Source organism: Gymnodraco acuticeps, unplaced genomic scaffold, assembly GCF_902827175.1.
Source record: "Gymnodraco acuticeps unplaced genomic scaffold, fGymAcu1.1, whole genome shotgun sequence".
In the NCBI taxonomy this organism is placed as follows: domain Eukaryota; kingdom Metazoa; phylum Chordata; class Actinopteri; order Perciformes; family Bathydraconidae; genus Gymnodraco; species Gymnodraco acuticeps.
Window position 1 is genome coordinate 3233400 of NW_022990023.1, and position 22812 is coordinate 3256211.

At 39.1% G+C, this 22812-nt stretch overlaps 1 protein-coding gene across 1 annotated transcript in view; it reads left to right on the plus strand.

Moving 5' to 3' along the window:
* Nucleotides 1-22812, plus strand: part of mybpc2b (myosin binding protein Cb) — a 23419-nt gene continuing 607 nt past the window's right edge. Inside the window, 30 exon segments of the mRNA XM_034214455.1 lie at nt 1-68; nt 4061-4078; nt 6780-6803; nt 7624-7647; nt 7771-7791; nt 8758-8778; nt 12880-12948; nt 13054-13202; nt 13294-13411; nt 13523-13574; nt 13758-13814; nt 13930-14099; nt 14330-14462; nt 15023-15147; nt 15230-15335; nt 16267-16436; nt 16768-16933; nt 17097-17203; nt 17298-17327; nt 17435-17577; nt 18470-18629; nt 18768-18872; nt 19006-19194; nt 19307-19441; nt 19722-19889; nt 20064-20152; nt 20477-20672; nt 20797-20936; nt 21832-21991; nt 22131-22267. Of these exon segments, the coding sequence (XP_034070346.1) occupies nt 47-68; nt 4061-4078; nt 6780-6803; nt 7624-7647; nt 7771-7791; nt 8758-8778; nt 12880-12948; nt 13054-13202; nt 13294-13411; nt 13523-13574; nt 13758-13814; nt 13930-14099; nt 14330-14462; nt 15023-15147; nt 15230-15335; nt 16267-16436; nt 16768-16933; nt 17097-17203; nt 17298-17327; nt 17435-17577; nt 18470-18629; nt 18768-18872; nt 19006-19194; nt 19307-19441; nt 19722-19889; nt 20064-20152; nt 20477-20672; nt 20797-20936; nt 21832-21991; nt 22131-22267 (3204 nt within the window). The 5' untranslated portion in view covers nt 1-46.

Here is a 22812-nt window from a genome sequence, read left to right on the forward strand (position 1 = left end):
CAAGCCCTCAGTGTTACAGCAGCAAAGAAGAGACACACGGATAACCATGCCTGAACCAGTCCCTGAAGGTATGCAGATACTTTTTTGAGAAAACATTATTCACTGTAATTAGTGGAGACTGGCTTTCAGTGGAAATATTGATGCTTGCATTTGGATTGCCTGGTTTGAAATACATTTGCTTGTCAAACTTATAACATACTTTATGTTTGAGGATGTTACAGAAATGTATGGGTTGTTTAAGATATCAGATTTGTTTTAATTATTGAAAGATAATTATTTTATTTTGTTTTATGTCTAACAGCAATTATTAAATATGCACTTTTATAATGTTTAGTGTGTCATAAAAGATGATCTGATCAACAACAACAAAACATAAATTGTGTTTTAATGAGACAAGATGTATTTAGTGAACAGCATGATGTCTATATACTGGCACCAGATACAAAGGGATGAGAACATTTGGTAGATAAAAGGTGAATATTTTATTGTTAAATTCAGGCTATTATACCGGGAGGCTCAAAAATAAGATTTAAAAAGAAAAACCCTGTGGGACCCACAGCAGCTGTTAACTGCGAAGGTGTTGAAGCTCAGCTGAGGAAAACACAAACTATCAGTTGACCTCATCGATTACTGTAATGAAACGTGTTGAATTTCCTTATGCAGACAGTTTCACAAAATTCGACCTCGTCTGGGAGCAGAAGTGATAGAAGACTCATAATAAAATAACATTTTGTCAATTTAATTTAATACGATTTTATATTGAAAATACACTACAATCATGTTGAAATGTTTGTGTCAATATAAAAATGAAACAAAACATACTAAACACTTTAAATTGTGCAAAAACATTTTGTATATGATTTATAACAGTGTTTACTTGTCCGTTATAATAAAGAGTAATTCATAATGACATTACAAAGGCTAAACAAATCCGGCATGTGATGAGGACACATTTCCCTTATTGGCTACTTGCTGTTTTCTGACCACTAATAATACTTAAAATCACATAAATGATCACGGCCAGCTGCTATGACATAATCCGTATGTTACTGACTTCAGACCAGACAGAGGGCCATGTTGCTGACTGAACTGGAAAGCTACCAAAAAAAATACAGCAGATACAGCAGCTATATTTGTACTGTGCTGTATGGAGGTTGTGTTTCATGCTAGCTGCTGATACTGACATGCCTCACGTACTGTTGTTTACAATAGTCAAACTTGGTATCACTTTGAATACAATACAGTTTATAAGTAGGTTATTCTGCGTAAAATAACCCTGAAGCACATTTTCTTAACGTTTAATATGAATGATTTTTAAAAACACTTTCATCATACATAACAGAGAGTAATCTCATTTAATGTTTGCTAATTTAGCTTGCTGTTGTGAAAGTCTGTCATTCTTGGGTGAACACTACTTTCTCATAAATAGTTTTCGTTCTTTTGTGGAGACACCCATCCTCCACTTCGACCATGCGGGGCTCTAAATCACTGAAGTGACGGAAACCTAAGCTTACTGACTGTCATAGCGGATGAGTCCGTTAGAGGAGCTGAGTTTTACTGGGCAAGAAGAAAAGTGTTGAGCCTCTCAATCTTATTTCTAAGCCGACAGTGCTCTGTACATGAATTGAAAGGGCTTTGCTGGACTTGTTAGCACATTGCTACTCATTTAGCATCTGTCTCTGGTTCTAATCTCCTCACAAATCTAAGATAGGCTTTTTATTTTTATCTGAGGAACATAACTGGGCACTTCTTTAATTCACCATATATAGCCATAGAGTTTATTCGTGTTATATGGATAAGATCCCACTTTCCTCAATGTCTGCACCTCCTATCTCTCTGTCATTCAAGGCCAAATTCAAAACCTTTGAGCATAAAGGTCGGTTTAAGAATCAGTCTAATATAATATATAACATAAATTATTTTTGTATTTACACTCGAGAAGAGTTTAAAGGTTTTCTTTGCTGCTTCACTTCAGCCAGATCTCACCCTTAGCTATAACCGCTAAAAATACTCCCTAGCAGCCCCTGACCTTTTTGAGTCTGTTTTTTTGTATTCCCCATAAGTTCAAAGAGTGTCACACATCCAAGCGTATCAAATGTTGGCTGTAAATCCTTTGCAGTCCCAGCTTGAATAAATCATTATGCAATATGTCACTTCCATCCAGAACGTTCCCTAATGCAGTGAGTCAAGCACATGACAGTTTTGTGATTGTTGGTCGTAATTGCTTTCAACATTATGACCTGATGAAAAACTATTAAGCCAAAGTGTAACTGCTCTCTAAGGTTTAACTCAACGCTGTTTATCTTTCTGAGGATACACGAACAATGGCATGAAACGCTTTTTCAGAAAATAAACCACGGATAAAGGCACTATCTGAGATCCAAAATCCAGTCACCAGCCCACTAGATTTATATACATCTTTCAATATTATACTTTCAGAATAATAAGTGGTTCAAAGACACCTTACACACACTGTAAATCCAGTTGTGGTAAACACGGACATGTACACTAACTGTGAGGTGAAGACCCGCGGTACCTTGATTGACCCCGGATAACCAATAAAGATATACAACAAATATAATACATATTCAGATCTGGTTATGCTTCCAGAAATAAATTAAAGGTAACAGTGGAAAAATACAGTACTACAGAGAGGTTGTTTACACAGAACAACAAAAGAAGGAACGCATTTAAAAAAGGAATCCCCCCTAAGGAAACAAACAAACAAACATATCTACTAATTATACATCTACAACAACTTTGACAACTTCGCCAATATATGAGAGTGCAGACAGTCTCAGAGGGGGACATTTAAACTGTGAGGAACAGCTGTTCAGAAAGTTGATTACCCCGCTTTATCACAAACTTGTTGAAGATGGTAGAGATTCTCACCCCAAGTGGATTGAGTTAGCAGATGCTGATGCAGAATAACACTCGATGCATGTGTTAAATCCTCTCACGGGAGAAATCAAGTATTTACACTGAAGTCATATAGTATGCACATTTTCTCTTTCGTACAGACAAAGTAACAGTCTGTGTTACTCTTTTGAGACTTATCCTTGTATGTAAGAAGCCATGTTAGCCTGGGTGTAGTTGTACCCAAATACAGTTGTAATAGAGGCGTGATAGCAAGTTCGAGTCCCACTGCAGTCAGCATGTCGTTGTGTCCCTGGGCAAGACACTTCACCCCAAATTGCTCCTGTGGGGATTGCCCACAGTATTTAGTATGTAAGTCGCTTTGGATAACAGCGTCTAACAAGTAAAATATAATGTAATGTAAAAAATGTAATGTAATGTAATACAATGCTAATAAGATATAAAGTATGTATATAATTATAATACGAAACTATACACTTAAACTTCTCTAAAAGCCAAGTGGATACAATGTAGCTTCAATTTTAGCCGTACATTTGGCGACCATAACCGCCTGCAAGGTCAAGTGGGTCCGACTATTCAAGGAACGTGGCATGACCTCAGGGAAATCACAAGACACCGTCCCTGGCCTTTAACAGCTACTGCCTCCAGGGAGACACTTGAGGAGTTTGGTATATTATACGCCTCTATTTCAGTTGAGAATTTCCTTTTACCAGTTTTAGGTCCAACAATCCCACCCACAGTACTGCATCATCATATCATATTGCCTATTTGTCTCTCACAGCTCCAGCATGGCAGTAATACTATTTTCACAAATCGGTAAAGACGTTGCAGTTCATTTATGTATCAATGGGTGTTGAAATAGTTACTGGTTAACTCTTGATTAAGGCTTCAGTTTAAGACTGGAAAGTATAGAGTTATGTTCTAAGATTACTAGCTACGCAATTAAACTAGATAAACATTCGATATACATTACATTATTTTAAATAAACCCATCTGTTTCAGACGAACATCCAGCAAAATGTAATAAGCTATAGGTTTATATAAGAGGCAAAACATATCCATAATTGCCTCAAATTATTTAAGATATAAAGGTCAACCCAATTAAAGTAAAACATATGTTGTTCATTTGTGTCTGTACGATAGTAGTTTCTAATTGCCTTCTTTTTCTGTTTCTAATTCTCAGAGAAACCGGAGGAGCAGGGTAAGTTCACTCATCCACACCATTTGCCCACTGGCCTTTGGTGGGCTACATTATCACGTAGTGACTTGATTATAGCTCTCACATTTTCACTTTTGCCCACATATAGGGTTGGGAACCGAAACTCGGTTCCAGATGAGAACCGATAAGAAAATGCCGGATACCGGGTACCCATACAAAATACACAATTTCGGTTCTGCTTAACGGTTCCTAAACGCGGTAGACCCTGTATTCCACCGGGTCCGTCTGCGCTGCGGTGACCCGGTGGAATACAGGGTAGGCGGACTGGCCATCTGTGTGTTCTGGAGAATCACAGAACGGCCGGTCGTCAGCGGGCCGTTGACGGCCGGCACCGCCCTTCATTTTTTTAAACGGCATCATGTAAGTTGCGCTGCCAGGCGACAGAGGTCCACAATTGCTAGTGATGGTGATGGTGACGTTTTGTTTTGTTTTTGCGGAGGGATCTAGATCGGCATGAAGGCACATTATACAATGTGCACATTATCCCGCTTAATACATGGCCACATTCTCAACAAATTAACCACATGACTCCCAATATTAATTGAAATGCTTTTATGGATTTAGAAAATGATTTATTGAGTTGTATGTATTTAAATTGACATGCATCCGCTAAGAAAAATAGTCCGTTGTTACTGTTTGAACTAACGTAGCAACAGCAGGAACTGCTTCGAGAGTGTTTTTTAGGAGCTTTTTGTTTACAGATTTGAAAACATCGTTGCTTGCTTTAAAAGCAGCACAATTCATTATGTCAAACTTTGGAAAGTATCTAGATATCCCTGCCCTAATGCCAAAGTAACTGGCAACTGAATATGTGTCGCCGTCTGATGTCTATGTCTGGACCGCTGCGTAAAAAGGAGGGTTTCTGCCCCATTACTTCTCTTCTTACTTCGATAAGAATAAAACACGGAGGAGGGAGATCTCTTTTTCTCCCCCTCTTCTGACAGCCCAGCAGCTGATCTCAGAGCACGCTGCCCTCTCCTGCAGGGGGGCGTGGTCAGCTGCAGCTCACAGAATCATATATATACTTTATATAGATAATAATAATAGCCGTTCAAAATGGCAACACACTGCTCCTAACACTAGGATGGGTCAAATGCAGAGAAACCATTTCCCCACGAGGGATTAATAAAACTCCATCCATCTCCATCTAGATATGGCCCTACAATATATTGTTCAAATATAGCATGATAGGTCCACTTTAAGTAATACAAGACAGAATGATGATGATGATCTCCGCGCTACAGCTGCTCCGTGCATGCATGCAGGTGACATGTAATATCCAAGGAGACGGTTGGATGCTGCTGTTTTGAGCATTGCAATATATTTATTTTCAGTATGTTATTTATTTATGATTATCCTTAGGCACAGCAAAGATTTGATGTCAGCTGTTGCTGTCTTTTTTTCTATAGCTAATAGTTACTGAAATAGAGCCCTGCTGTTTTGTCAGGGCCTTTTCTTTAAATATAATTTTAAAATGTCGATACAGTAGCCCCTTTTTTTAAATAGTTTTTATAGGTGTTGCTATCTGTTTTGTGTAGCGTGGTTCGACAAGCAAGTCAGTGCATTCATTGGGTGGTATCAGAGAGTTACACGGGTCTGTAAATGCAATGAAAACATTTGGCCACAGCAAATCATTTATATTAAACATGTCATTTTTACTTTTGAATACTTCAGTACAAAGGATGTATTGAATAATTTAAGTGATATATGTGTGTACACATATAAATCATTAGTCAAAACAGGGCTACATTTGATTTAATTAAAAGGTATAATATGTGGTAAACTGAAGAGCCGTTTGGGAGCCGAAAGAGCCGGCTCTTCTTGGTGAGCCGAGCCAAATGATCCGGCTCACCAAGAAGAGCCGGAATTCCCATCACTAACAGTTGCCCCGCAGCGAGGCTCCCCCCGCCCTCCAGACAGTTCACGAGCTCAGTCACTTCATAACACCAAAGATGGGTCGCGGTAAATGCTCTAAAGTGAGGCTCCACTACACTAAAAAAGAAAAAGACAAGGCACAGTGTAATGCCTGTTAATAGCTTGCCAAAGGCATAGCTCAGTTAAAATAAAGCACAGCTATTGTGCAATACATTTGTATTGCATGTATATTTGTTCATTTGTAAAAATGTCAGTTAAAGCTTAAAAGAATAAAGATATTTTTGTTATCTAAACGTTTGACCTCTTTCTTTTACAATTTTGGAATTGAAACGGGAATCGATAAGAACCGGAATCGATAAGCAGAACCGGAATAGGAATCGATAAATTTCAAACGATAGCCTACCATCCCTACCCACATATGAAGTCAACGGTGCGTGTCATGCAAACGCAGTCCCCTGACTCTCTGACTTTTGACTCTGACTCTGAATTTTATTGCCAACATGCTTTGTATGTTTTTATATTTTCTCCTTCAGTCATTTTCACCGAGGATCTGTTATACTGTACATTATCAGATTACAGAAGCTGTTTACTCAACTGTCTTCAAAGGTTGTAGCAACACAGATGGCACAAGAGGAAAAAATGCTTTGATTTTCACAAGCCATATTTGAGTGTGGTCATGTGATACCCGTCTGGATTTTATGTGATACCCTGATAAAATCTGTTAACTCAGCTGTTGGAGTGTATATGTTTTTAAAAGGGGTGACCATGGTATACATTTTCATGTCTAACAAAAATACACTTATTTTAGCACCAGAGGAGCCAACCGCAGAGGGTGAGGGACAATTATATTAGTTTTTTCCTCTTTTTGTTACATTGAGTGATTTAGTGCACTCACACATTGTTAATATGTGACATGGTATGGGATTGAGTTGAGTTTTGAGAAACGCATTTGGACTAATAAGTCCGGGTACTTATCTGAATAATACAGGTTTTGGTGTAAGTTGATAAATTGTATCATATGAGACAACATGGAGCCACTTAAGGGAGATAATGCAATTGTAAAGCTGCTTTGATTCAGCGTATTACCAATTCTTAGCTAGCCCACAGCATGTCACATATGAAAGGAATCTTGAGTGTGTGGTAACAGATTTTCTTTCCTTAGTGTATGTTTTAAGTCTACTGTCAGAAATCAGCAGTGATGTCATGCACATGTGTGTATCGTGTATCACAGCATCATGTCTACCCTTTACTTTTTTTCTTGTGTTTTGGCGACCGATTTAATGGGAATTCATGTTTTTGTTTCCTCTTTTTGTTGTTAACATAAATGAGTTTGTATTGTTTAGCATGTTGGCCCTTTTGAGTTTTAGATTGTATAACATTTTTCTTTCTGTAAGAGGCAGACAAGACAAGCGATTTGTGTGGATTTGAATATACACTGACTGACTGCAACTCTCTGCATTTCCCCCATCTGTGAACTTTCACATTGACCTTTAGGTCACATTTTACTGCAGGCATGTGAAGCGTGAACAGATATCTGCATCTGTTCTGTGTGTGTGCGTTTTGGTTGAGTTAATCCCGAGAAATGTAAAGTTGTCCAGATGTCATCATCATTCCTTTTTCCAATCACTTAACCATGATTTTTATTTGCCCAGCTGAACCACAGCCAGTGAACGATGGTAGGCACCTCTTAGTGTCAGGAGATAAACCTTCAATTAACTTTCTCATCAGCTTCCTCAATTATGACTAAATATAATGAATATTTACATACGGGGAGCTAATTGTTCCTTCATTTCCCATAGATGCACCCCCCGCAGATGGAGGTAAGGCAGAATCCTGTGCATTGAACGTCCTAGTTTAATATGTCTGTCAACATAATCCATACGATGTATTCACATAAAGTGCATACATGGCTTCTCAGTGTGGAAAATAAGTATCAGCATGACTCTTGTATATCTTATTCCCAAAGATATTTAAAGTTGGACTCCGGCTCCCTGTATAACGTTGCATAATGTATGTTTTAACACTTGTTAAATACGATACGATATTACTTTATTTGTCAGATCAAGTCTGAAATTTGACTTGCGTCACAGCAGCAGTCACCAACATCAACAGACAAATATCCAGACAAAAATACATGAAACACAATTCATATGCAAACTGAATATGAACCCATATGCAAACTGAATATGATAAATATGTAAATCAATTATTGCAATATGATCCTTAGTGTGTCTGGTCCAATGTAGTAATAGACTGTAATTAATTACATGGAAGGAATTAAGCAAAGGGAGGGATTCACATCAACGAAAAGAGGATAACCAGAAACCAGAAGCTGTGAAAGGTTGTGCTCTGATTTTCACTCACGTAATTAACGTAAATAGCTAATTTTGTCATTTCTGGACTGATATATACATATACTCCGAAGTATATGGTGTGTGAATTTGAGCCTGGTTTGCTTATTTGTTGCTCACAGTATGTGCAACATGGTCCGTTTTGTAACTATTTATTTGTTTAAGTGTACAAGCGTATATTGTACTTTACGTTCTAGTTTCTGTGCTTCTAGTTTTTATGTAATTTCATGTATTTATATGCATCTGTGTATACATTTATTGCATGCAGTAACATTAAATATGTCAAAGGAAAACCCTGAAATCTGATGGTGCATGGTGCTTCTGTTTTCTGTTTGTTCATTGGTCTCTGTTACAACTGTATGTGAAATCATGTGAAACAAGCGTTTGCTTCCTAGTTGCTTTTTTCAATTAAGTTTGCTTCCTTGTCTGCAACAGATTCAGATGCTGATGGGGATGGTAAGGAAAGACTGACATTTTTAGTGAAGTGCACACTGAAAATTAACTTTTGTCCATTCAAAAGTATGGTTTGAATAACATTTAGTAAGATTTTGGTATTATGTGCTAGTCAAGATGTGACATAATATATAAAGTGTTGAGTGGACCTGGGTATATCTTATTATTTGAAATCATTTTGACTTACTTCGATTTGGACTGAAATAACAACATTGTTCAATAGCTTTTTACGATTCAAGCAAGCTGGTTTCCGTAGTTGTAATCGAGCCATCTTTGACTTATGTTTGAAACACGGTTCTTATTTACCTCTGTAGGAAACTTGTAGATTCATGCAGTGTGGCTCCACTTGGTTCAGCACTCATCTCTTACAGCTCCCATGAAAATCCCCCTCAGAGCCTGCAGCTTCGTGCAGCTCTGCAGTAGATACCCTCAGAATAAGCCACACCTAAGGTCTACAATTTACCAGATCCTGGGCCGTGTTAAAGAGACGTGAGGGGCTGACTAAAGTGTTACAATTTGCTGTTCAGTGTGTGCTGTGAGGCCCTGTTTCATTCACTTCTGTCCTATGCCACTGGAAACCCTCACTGACAAATAACAGTGTTTATGTTCTTTCTATTCAGAATTTGTTTCCCCATGTGCAGAGTGCTGCACATCCCATCCCATCTGTGAGCTATGATACCAGCTCCCCTTTGCCTTTGTCCCTCTGGCAATTTTAACAATGAGAGTGGAAACACAGCTGTGCTATATGTGTCACAGTCATCTGCAAACCACAGCAGCTGTTGCAGTATACAAAGTGTCAGCTTATTAAATGACACTTTTATTATCATTATGCTGTGCTAGGAAATGGCAATGAGAGCTCAAGAAGTGAGGTCATCCAAGATATCATAGCCAGCACATCAAAGTTAGGCCTCCAAACTGCTCATGGAAAATACATGTCATGCATGTCTCATCCTATATCTGAAGGCCCAAGGCCTCTTTAGGGTCTACTCACCAAACCAAGGTCTTGTATCACAGCCTTGCAGTTGATCATAAGTCAGAATGTTGGGGTTGCACTACTACTCAGGTTTTACACTTCAAGAGCAACATGAAAGATTAAAGCTATTCATGTCTGCCATGGTCTTTCAGGGGCCCAGCTCCCAAAGTGTAGTGTTTGATGTCTGTTCTGTCTGGACTGATCAGAGTAGATGATGGAGAAAGGGTATGGGTAACAGGATATGTAAAATATCCTTTAACTTTTGACACTCCAACTCTGGTAAGGCTTAACCGTGCCTTTATAGCAACTAAGACGTCTACTATCTTCTGTGCAGATCACATTGTGACATGTTTAGGAGAACTGTGTATCATTTCTCAGCTCTGCAAGTCTCGAGGCGACATTACCCCATATAGCCTGGCAGGCCTAGAGGATTGTCAAATTCTCCATCATGGCTGCTTCCTTGATAGGCCAGTTGACACGTTTGGCAAGACTTGGGTGATGGACTTTTGAGGTATGCAGGGGAGAGGTGGTAGGCACAGACCCCAATAATGGCATTGCTGCTTTGTGTCCTCATAACCCGGCTGCTATCTATGGGGAGGGGGAGTGGGGGTTGGCTTGAGACCAACAAATTGCCCTGAAATATGGCCTGCTGATGTAAGGAGAGGTTAAGTTAAGGTCATTAAATGTTATGTTTGGTTACCGACTTAAATTTCACAAGTGTACATTTCTTGTGGCATGGGTCCTGTGATGCTTCTGGAAGCTTCTTCCGATCCGTTTATCTCTTTTTTGCATTTATGAATGTGTATCTCATTGTCCTTCACGCCTGGCATAAATGTCCATCAGTGAATGTTGGACTCAACAAGCTCCTTCTGCAGTAGAGTACCATTGGTTGCCCAAAGGGAAGAAATATATACCGTTTGGCAGCTGTTCCAGGGGGAGCTCAACATAAGAATTGAAAAGAAAAGACAAGCAAGTGTGGCAGTGCATGATTAGGGACAAACTGGAGCATAAGTAAAAAAGGCTCAGCAAGTGAAAAGTCTGCACAATAGAAACACCTTGTGGTTTTCACAATCAGCTTTGTGCTTACCCCAATGGGAGAACTCTTTCTCTTGGGCATGCTAGGTTCAGCAAAATGCTAATTTTACATGGTGAGGAGATTGAATTCAACATTGTAGCCGGCTTGGTAACATGGCTAGCACGCTCGGCTTAATCCAAAGAGAGCAGCTGAGGAAAGTTCAAAGAGAAACCTGAGGAGACTTTTCTCTGGTCAGAACTCGTGTTTCGATGCCATGTAATCCATATCCAATTTTAGCCGCTGGAACAGGCTTACACTAAGACCAATCTGCCATTTCCCTTAGTTCAATAACATTGTGTTAAGTGACTCTTGGGATACGATTTTAATGAAAAAGTATATACACCCTGTGGGAGGAAATGTGAGATACACAGCATATATTGGTTTCGGTTTTATTTTTCATGTCTATCATTTGTTTCCTCGGTTCAATCCCTCCGTGTTTATCAGAGAGAATTTCTGTGTAGGAAGTGCTTATCATACCAAGGCTGTTTCAAGCCATACCCATTGGGGGAATAATTTGTGTGGGAGGGGATTACTAATAGTTGGCCAGTTGCGACTGATTAGTGGCACTTGCACCAGTACTGGAAACATTTTGAATATTTTAAGAACATCCTGTACAATTTGCCCAGTTGTATATGTATCTTATGGTATCTTCAGATAAAAAATGCGACAAACTCTGATACGAATGATTATGAAATTTATTTTGTGTGATACTTGAGTGGTAGTAGCGGCCAATGTCACAAATGTTCTGTATGTGGTCAAGTCAAGTAATGGCCTACTTTGTGACGAGTATCCCTGCAATATCAGTCCAAAAGAAGTAATCATCCTGATTTCAATGTATTACTAGTTTGGTGATTAAAAGTACAGTAATCAACACATTTGATTACTTTCTGTTTTGATTTGATTATAACAGTCATGATCTTAATTCTTAATTGTTACCACTGTGTGCAATATTAATGTAATAATTCTACAGAATTGGAAAGTGTTCACTTCCCTTGGTTTGCATAAACCTATGGTACAGTATAACTGCAAATTGTTATACTTCCATACGTTTTTTCCCCCTAGCTGAGGCAAAGAATGCAAAGGAGGGTAAGGGCTAGCTAAAGGCACAGAGTGGGACTGTAACCATCTACTGCATGCAATAAAATGCATGTTGAGTGTTAGTCAATATAATGCCAAATAATGATACACAGGACCAAGTATAATCAAAGTCTTAATCAATATACATTATTGATTGATTTGCACCTTGAATGTCAAATTCAATGTTTGTTTTCTGTAGAAAGTGTTGTACTGTATCGCTGTCGACCGGTGTAGATGTTTACTGTACCTAGCAAAGTCAGATTCTGCATTCTGGATCTTCTAATTGGTAATGATACCAATTAGTTTGTGTCTAAGGTTACTTCGTCAGTCTGAATACTTGAAACACATTCACATGGAGTTTTAAGTGTTGGTCGTGTTCGGATGGTAAACCCCAAATTGCAACTGAGATGGTTAAGGTTAGGAAAGGTAGTTGGGCAGCAGAACTGCAAATAATGTGTTTTACTGGTGAGATGACTTTGTGTTCTGATAAATTGTATATGTTTAATGTCTCTTTTTATGTATTTGCAACTGAACAGAATAACATGAAAAAACGTGATTATCAAGGTTCAAGGATTTTATTAGTCATACGTACATAGCTACAGTGTAGTTATGACCATGGATTTGTCTTTGATATTTAGGTGTTGGATAGCTTTGACAAAGTGCTAATTTGTGATATGATCAGATATTTCGTAATGATTATTTGCAGATAGATCTGAAGGCTGTACATGTTTTTTTCCTTTAGTTCTTTGAGCCAAATGCTGTTGGTTGATTCAGTGTTTGCTGAGTTTCATTATGCTGTATGTGCGCAGTCTGTGTATGTAGGTGTGATAAGAACATGTTAATGGTTCGTAAAAATGTCCAAGTTTTTCAATGTGATCTTTGCACTTCGTTTTGTTGCACACTGTGGACATTGTTAATGCCATTAAAGGGCTTTTTTGGTTTTTTAAAGTCTTTTAAAACTTTTTTCTCCTTCTTTCAGAGTCTGGGAATACCTCACTCAGTGGGCTCTTCGTCGAGAAGCCGCCAGAGGCTATGGTCGGTGTTGCAGGTTAGAAACGTTAATTGATGTATGAGAGAAAACCGTAGCAATTCATAATAATGTCAACTTGTTAACATAATGTTATACGAGTAAATTGCTGTTTGTGAATTGCAGGATCGGATCTCACTATCATCGCCAAGGTGGACTCGACCACCCTGACAAGAAAACCCACCATGAAATGGCTGAAGGGCAAGTGGATGGACCTTGGCAGCAAAGCTGGAAAACATATGCAGTTCAAAGAAACTTATGACAGGAATACCAAGGTTGGTGCCGAACAGGAAATCTTATCCCCTTATCTAAAAATAAACAAGAAACTAAGAAGTAATTAAGCAAAGTTAATTTCATCCCCCCAAGATCTATACTTATGAAATGAAGATCATCAAACTGGTCGCTGGAGATGCAGGAGGCTTCAGGTGCGAGGTGACGGCAAAAGACAAGTGTGACAGTTCCACATTTGAGATCTCTGTTGAGGGTGAGTGAAAACGGACTCTAGCCTGCCGAGGCTGCCACACGTTCCAAACATGCTGATGTTTTTATCTGATCCAGCCCTAATGTGCGCTCTCTGCAACTTCTCTTGTTACAGCTGCACAGCAGGACACGCAGCAGGCAGATATTTTGTCAGCCTTCAAGAGAGCGTAAGAGCACAGGGGCTTGCATTTCAACCTCAGTGGTATTAGTGCGCATGTGTGTGAAGGATGCATAGACTATTTATAAAATGTGTGTTAATGTTTCTTTCAGCACCAGTAATGTGTCATTGTCATGTCATTAGATGTAAATTGTATGCTTTGTATACCGTATGTGTCTTTCCCTACATGCAGAGATGGTGGAGAGGACGACGGAAATCTGGATTTCAGTGCTCTGCTGAAAGCCACTAAGTGAGAAGCTGAGCGTTGTTTGGTTTGCAATATTATCAAGTACACAGAATGATTATTCCAATTTGTAAAGCTTCTCTATTCCAAATGACATATATCCCTTTCCCTTTACTAACAGGAAGAAGAAAATGGTAAAAGAGATACCAGAGATAGACGTGTGGGAATTGCTTAAGAGTGCCCATCCGAGCGAGTATGAGAAAATCGCCTTTGAGTATGGCATCACCGACCTGAGGGGCATGCTGAAACGTCTGAAAAAGATGAAGGTCGTCGAGCCAAAGCACAGCGAGGGTAGGTTAAGCAGGAGTGGAAGAGAGGGGAAGTTGTAGAGGAGTGTTAATTAATTGAATTAAGGGGTGAGGGTTAACCTAAGGAGAGATAATAGGGTAGGTTAGCAGGGGAGGGAAGTAGGCAAGAGCAAGGGCACCATGAAACTAGACACAAAAAAAGAGATGGGAGGTTTTAACTAACTGATGAGTTGCTAATTCTTAAAATGTTTCCCTTTTTTCCTGAATTCCCAGCTTTCCTGAAGAGGCTTGATTCTTGCTACTCAGTCCAGAAAGGCAAGAAAATTGTCCTGAAGTGTGAGGTGGTGGACCCCGACGTCCAGGTCAAATGGTTGAGGAATGGCCAGGAGATCAAACCCTCAGCCAAGTACACACCAAACCATACCCACATGCACACACACATCAATGTATTTCACGTAGACCATTCCAAGTGTCTTTTGTGACCTTATAGGGTCCATGCAAGACATTTGCTTAAGTTTGGGTGTATGACATTAATCATTGAGGTTAGATGGACTTGAAAGGCAGCGTTTTAAAAATACTCTGCTAAAATGATCCGCGCAAAAAGTCATGCTCAGAAATGACGCTGCCATCAACACGTTTTATTTTTAGGCGTTCATAAGGATCCTCCCAGAGGATTAAGCAGGTTTCACTTCCAAGACATCTTATGCCTCCTGTAAACCAAATCTAGATACACCCCCCAGGATAGAAACACCTAAAATGTTTAAATTGTAAGGCCTGAATGTGAGCCAAATCTATGGCTTATGTGAAAATGCATAAACTGGGTCTGTTAGACAAAAGCCTACTCTTTCAAAATAATGATCAACATGAACTTAAGTAACATCACTTTTTTTGTTATTATCATTTCAAAACATTTGTACTTAAACATGTAAATTGTTTAATAAAAGAATACTTTCAAATGATTTCAAGGTACATCATGGAGTGTTCAGGAAACGTCAGAACCCTCACCATCAATAGGACGTCCCTGGCTGATGATGCTGCGTACGAGTGTGTTGTTGGAGAGGACAAGTGTTTCACAGAGGTGTTCGTCAAAGGTACATTATGAAAACATTGTGGCATTAACATTGAGTTCCTGCTGAATTTTTGAATTCTAACGTCCATCTCTGCCCTGCCCAGAGCCCCCTGTGACCATCACCAAACTGATGGATGACTATCACGTGGTCGTTGGAGAGAGAGTGGAGTTTGAGATTGAGGTGTCAGAGGAGGGCGCCCACGTCATGTGGTCAGTATATCTGCAATTTAACAATAAAGCCTCGACAACTTTACGATTTGATTACAGTTAGAACCAAAAGACAACTTTGCAAAAATCAACTTGTTTTTGTACTTTAGAATCTGTCATTGTGCATGTCTCATATACAATTGTTTCACGTAAATGTCATCCCCCAAATATATGGATATCAAAGTGTGAAGTTCTTTCAACAGCGTAATAGAGACACCAGCATCATTTTGGTTAATTTGAATCCTTTCATTTTTTAAACAACTGAATTCTTTCAATTTTCCAAATGTAAAAAAACTTTTATATCATCCACCGTATTGTATATGAACACTTCCAACCCAAGTCTAGATATGGCTTTTTTAATGTGACTCGGCACAATATCGCTTTGCAAGTATAACTACAAACTGAAAGATCAAATAAATAAGGGGAATAACCACTTAGCATTTTCACAATGCAAAATGAGAGATTGATTGAAAGATTTAAGTGTGATGGAAGATTTATGTTTGTGTGTATGGTTTGTATTACTTAATGTGTGTGTGTGTTTGTATACTTGTAATTATGACATTATGGGGACCACAGTCTGTTTACAGAATGACGTCCAAAGGGAGAAACCTTTCAAATGAATACAAAACTCATTCTGATTGTGCCTTTGTTTCATTGGACATTTTCATCAATATGTCTGTCTGTTTGCGTGGAATTTGATTTAATTGATAATACTAAGAATAATATAAGGAAACATAGTATCCTTTTAAGAGTCCAACAAGTACAATTTTTCCTTGATTAATCCAAACCCATTCATGCATTCCAAAGCAATCTTCAAGCAGTCACAGAATGTTGACAAAGTACTTCCTGAAATCATAAGACTTGTGCTCACCGTTATATTTAGTATTAAATATTTAGCAGTGGCCTGTTTCACATATTTTCAATTTTTTTCCAGGTTCTTTGAGGATATAGAGCTTGTCAAAGACCACGATTCCACAAGGTTTCGCTTCAAGAAAGATGGAATTAAGCACACTCTTATCATCCTGGAGGCGGCACTGGATGACATTGGAATGTACCATGCTTGGACAAATGGGGGGCATACCAAAGGAGAGCTGGAGGTGGAAGGTACCAACAAATAATATTCTTCTGAAAAATGATATGAGTTTATAAAACATAAAATATAAAAGGTAGTTTATTTTAAATTATATTGTTAAAATAATAAGTGAACAGACTTCATTCTATATAGATTATACTGTATTTAGTCTCTTATTTAAATGAAGATGCAGCTGAATTTAACTGCTGGCCTCAGGGCTTAACGCCTCTCTTTACAAACAAACTAACAACTCATGGCAGTAGGTGTCAAGGTGTTGCCATCATGAACTTTACCCTCCCTCCCCCTTTCACCTTCACGCACTCTTCTCCACCGCCTGAGCTGTTGTTCCAATGTCTTGTTTAGAAAAACAACTGGAGGTGTTGCAGGACATTGCTGATCTGACAGTCAGGGCAACAGACCAGGCTTTGTTCAAGTGTGAGGTTTCCGATGAAAAGGTCACAGGAAAGTGGTTCAAGGATGGAGTGGAAGTCGTGGCAAGCGACCGCATCAAAATGACTCACATCGGAAGGTAAAACGACATATGATTAGATTTAAAAGCCTTGTTAGTAGATGTGTCATCACTGTGGATCAAACACAAGGTGTGTTTGATCCACAGTGATGACACATCTTCCTTAATATTGTCTTTAGATTGTGTTTTCTTTACGCCATATTTTCTCTCTTGCTTTTTTCAGGTTTCATCGGCTGCTTATCGATGATGTGAAGCCTGAGGATGCTGGAGACTACACATTTATTCCTGATGGATACGCTCTCTCAATTTCTGCCAAACTCAACTTCTTGGGTGAGAAAGGGTGATTTCAATGGTGTTCATGGATGCATTCATCTTTAGCAGCCTACATAACATTCTCAACATGTTTTTCTCTCTCTCAAAACAGAAATTAAGGTTGACTATGTGCCTAGACAAGGTAGGTAGCCGTTAATTATCTCAGTTCACAAATACGTCAAACTTAATCACAATATCTCAAACCTAAGTCCACATGCACTCTACCTTTGCATGTTGTACATTCGCCAGATCCTCCAAAGATCCACTTGGACACCACCGGAAACATGGTCTCCCAAAACACCATCATTGTAGTGGCAGGCAACAAGCTCCGTCTGGATGTGGAGATCACAGGAGAGCCAGCACCCACCTGTGTTTGGACGAAAGGAGATAAAGTAAGAAGTGAAAGTAAAGGGTCACCGCACATTTTGAATGGCATAACTTGTCAGTATTGTGCACATTTATCAGGTCCAGAAGGCAAAACCTAGCTAACACAACAGATTTCCTCAATAGAAAAGTAGAAAATCATGTTACAGAAATGACCACTTCATGAACATGACATCCATTATATTGTAAGGTCAGCCTAATATGTGTGTGCTGTATTGCCTGTTATTTTGGTTTGTCCTTACTCTGCCATCTCCCTCTGGGTCTCTGGGCTTCAGTTTAATGCTAGCTCACCAGAAAACAAAACTGCTGCTCGGTTGAGATTCGATTCGACCCAACCCCTGGGAATTATTGGCAGTTAGGGCCAGAGACGAGCTAATGAAATAGTCTGTCCATGATATTGACCTATTTCAGAAACAAGATATGCTTGGGCCTTAATTAGATAATCTCATGCCACTTCTTTGGCCTAATGTCACATACATATAATACTTTAACACCACTGGTAAGCTGATGTGCTGCCAAAGTGCCCCTCTGGTGAAATCAAATGACCCATAAATGCCTGTCTAATTGGTCCAAATGCCTCTGTGATTTACCCGAAAGCTTTTCTTGTTAGCAGGTTAGCCGCTCTAGGAGGCATTTAAGGTCAAACCTGCTCCAAGCCGTGCACATACTGTAATAGAGGTGGTTTTTATCCTGTTTTTTAAGTGTCACGTTTAATGCCACCCAAGTTTGTTAAAATAAAAGTGACTCTAGTACACTCGACCCATTTATATTTAGAGCCAGATGTTGTTTTCTCAAGATTAAATTGTGGATTCCATCTTCAGAAAGTCAGATGAACTGTGCCGATTTGAATTACTTGTGAAAAGTAAGGCACTTAAACACAGAATTGTTTCTGTTTGTTAGCAAATTACAGAGAGTGAAGGGCGCATCAGGGTGGAGGCCAGGAAAGACCTGAGCTGCTTCGTCATTGAGGGCGCAGAGAGGGAAGATGAGGGCAACTACACCATCTGTGTGACCAACCCCGCTGGAGAGGACAAGGCTATGATATTTGTGAAGATTGTGGGTAAGTGATTTTGTTTACAACCATAGTAACGCATTTGCAGAAATGTGGTTTACAATTTACAAGTTTTCAAAGTTTTAATCTGTGTTTTAAGCTTTTCTGGTTTGCGTTAAAACTACAGTAACTGTGATCTTATTTAAGATGTGCCCGACCCCCCTGAGAATGTCAGATGCACATCAGTGGGAGAGGACTGCGGTACCATCCTTTGGGATACTCCCATATTTGATGGCGGTGCACCACTCAAAGGTAAAGGATGGATTTTGATATATTTAATTATATTAAATGGCCTGGGCGTACAGAATGTATTTTCACTGCTTTTACTTGTTTTAAATAATTATTCTGCCCATTATGAATGTTTCTCTTTTTTTTCCTCCATCAGGTTATCTCATGGAGAGGAAGAAGAAAGGTTCCTCCAGATGGACAAAGCTTAACTTTGATGTATATGAACCAACTACATATGAGGCTAAGAGGATGATTGAAGGTGTTTACTATGAGATGAGGGTGTTTGCTATAAACAGCATTGGCTTATCTCAGCCAAGTCTCACCTCCAAACCCTTCATGCCCATTGGTACGTAACCCTAACCTATTTGCACTCAATCTTCCTCAGCTACTTCCCTTTGTGCATCCTCAACCTTTAGTCAACTCAGGGACCCTCCTAATCTTCTTTCTTTCACCTTTAGCCGCAACTAGCGAGCCTATTCGTCTGTCGGTGCACGATGTGACGGACAACACATGTACCCTGAAGTGGCTCGCCCCAGAGAAGATTGGAGCTGGAGGCCTGGATGGCTATGTAATTGAATACTGCAAGGAAGGAGGTGATGACACCAACCATACTGCTTACAACAAAATGACAATAACTGGACAATTTAACAACATTCTCAAATTCAGTCATAACTTATGGACATATTTGACAGCTCAGGTCAGTTTTAAAAATGGCACAGTACACAGTCATAATAAGGGAATGAATGTCTATAATAATCAATGAAATGTTAAATCTTTAAACCTACATAAAATAGTCTATTAAACATAACAAGTCACCAGAATTGAATCCCACTCACATTGTGATTTACTTCATGTAATTCTCTTTTATTTCAGATACTGAGTGGGTGGTGGCAAACCAGGAACTCTGTGAGAGGCAAGGATTTGTGGTGCGTGGCCTCCCCGTGGGAGAGAAGATCAACTTTAGAGTGGTGGCAGTAAACATTGCTGGCCGCAGTCCTCCAGCTTCACTGGGACAGCCCGTCACCATCCGAGAGATCATGGGTGAGTCAGGACAGGTTGTGAACAAACAAATCTACTTGTAGACCTTTTTTATCGATTAAATCTCATATTCAGTTAAAGTATTTGTTGGCCTTGTTATGGTATTTAAAGACACATGCTTAGTACTATCATAATATCATAACATGTTTTTTAATCAAATGTATTTTTCTACTTTAGAGTATCCTAAGATTCGCCTCCCCCGCGATCTGAGAACAAGATTCATCAGGAAAGTTGGAGAAAAGATCAACCTGACCATCCCCTTCCAGGTTAGAAACATATACGAGCTTTTAGATTTAGATACGTTGTGCAAAAAGCTGTATGAAGATAAAGACCAGTGGTAAAATTGTGTGAACTAAAACTATTTGGAGAAAAAAATGGGCGTTATACAAGTAATGCTTGACAGAGGTTGGAAGTATTTTAAATAATATAATAAAAGCATTTTGTGGCTCAAGAGGGAGCTGAAAATGTATCTCTGGTTTTTCTGCATTTTTTAACTAGCAATGTTTCCTGCCATCATCAATCATTTTCATCACCGATGAGTTATGAGTAAATCCTCTTCCTGAGCAGTGGGTCGTTTGTGTGTCTAATAGGGTAAGCCTCGCCCTGTCGCAACCTGGTTCAAGGATGGTCAGCCCATTGACCCCACTATGGTCAGCATCCGTAACTCAAACGTGGACAGCATCCTCTTCATCCGTTCAGCAGAGAGAGAGCACACTGGGAAATATGAGCTGGTGCTAAAGATCGAGAACATGGAGGACAGAGCTGCCATCCAGATCCAGATTGTTGGTAAGGTTGTCTGGTGTTGTCTGGGCTACTTGTTAAATGTTGTTTGAAGAAAAACACACATTGGATTATCTCAAATTTGTTAAAACTAAAATTGCATTTCAAATCTGACATTTATTCCTTTAAGATAAACCTGGACCTCCTCAGAAACTTCATGTGACAGAAGTGTGGGGCTTCAATGCAGCAACGGAGTGGGAGCCCCCAAAGGACGATGGCAACTGTGAGATTACTGGATACACCATCCAAAAGGCAGACCTGAAGACTAAGGTGTGAGAGGAAACGGGGGTAGCGTTTAAAACCTACAGTCTCTATGGCTGCTTGGCATATTCTTTATTTTCACACTTTAGTCAAAAACATTGTTTCTTCACTGTTTAATTCTGAGAGTTTGGGCTTTTGTTCTCATGACATAACCTCTTTCAGACTACTGGAAAGAAAACATACAAAATACAAAATTAGGTTTTATTTTACAACAATTTGTATCAGTTAATTTCTCCTAAATTCAGCAAAAGTTACAATTTGTTTGTAATAATGTAGTTTTTACTTATTCTTAATGGAGGATTTGAATCAATTGAACTTCTTATCATCACAAATATGCAAAGCACAGAACACAGTGAAATGTAGACTCAATTAAACCCATGATAGTATCAAGATCCCTGGGCAGCTACTATACAGCATCCATTGAGTTTCCAAATGATAATTGTTTTAGTTACATTTTTGTTACCTGTAATGTCTTTCAAAATACACATCTTTCTATCCTGTTGTGCAAAATAATAATATTTTTCTTATAATGTAATCCAGAAATCTCCACTACTTGAATATACCATACTTTACAAATGTATCTATATTCTGAGGGTTTTAAAGGGGTTTGTTCATATATCATTCCTAGCCTAAGTTATATCATGTAATTCCTAAGATATACAAAATATAATTATTTATGGATTTTCACAGTATCTTTAATGGACTGAGCAAAAGAGAGATTTCAATTAATCAACCAAATAAAATAAGAATTGTCCACCTTGCATTATCCAATGTTCGGGAAAGGTATGCAAATGATCACATACATATTAAGATGCTGCATATTTAAACATCACATTTTAGAAAAACTGCAATAACTAAAATAGTGCCTTCCCTAAATGTAACTATAACATATTTCTTTCTCCAGGAATGGTTCACTGTTTATGAGCACAACAGACGGACAAACTGCACAGCGACAGATCTGATCATGGGCAACGAGTACATGTTCCGCGTGTACAGTGAAAACCTCTGCGGCCGGAGCGACGATCCGTGCTTCTGCAAGAACACGGCTGTCATTGCAAAGACAGGTGTGTTCCCGTACAGTATTTACAGTACCATGTGTCTGTTCCTAGTGTGGATTCCATTTTACACCCAGTGGAGTCAAGGAATTTGGACCACATTTCTGATTTATGGGGTTTAAATAAGTTGTCTCTCCTTCCCCCAAAGACCTGGAGATCAAGAGAGCACCCTACACGAAGAAAGACAAGTCCTGTGCGCCCAAGTTTACTCAGCCCCTTGTCGACAGATCTGTAGTGGCCGGTTACAGCACCACCATCAGCTGCTCTGTCAAAGGGTACCCCAAGGTAAATATGCATGTTAAAAAAGACTGTGGAGCGTGAAAAGATGAAGGAGGACGGTGCCTGTTTTCATTCAAATAACGCTCGGAATTTTGCTGTAAGTAAGACTTGTATGCATATCTACCAACGATGTTAGATTGAAAGCAGAGTAGGTTGGGCCCAAATGCAGGAAGTACAAGGTTTGAACAGAATGATAGCCTTAATTGCAGGTATTCAGGCTGAGCAGGGCAAAGCTTAACAAAAGTAACAAATCTCTCCAACAAAAAAAACTGAACAAAACTCTCCATTGGACATGAACAAGAATCTGACAACTACTTACAAAAAAACACAACTTAAGTTCATGCAAGACACAGCTGGGGTGGGAAGGCAAATCACAAAGGCACCAGGTGAACAGGATCAGGTAATCAAACAGAAGGGAAAACATAGGAAAAAACAGACACAGCGGGGCGAACACTATTCAGAAAATAACAGGAAACAAGACAGATTGTGACAAACAATAGCCTTGTATTGTAAGAATAAGATGTATTGCAACATATTTATCATGTGACTTT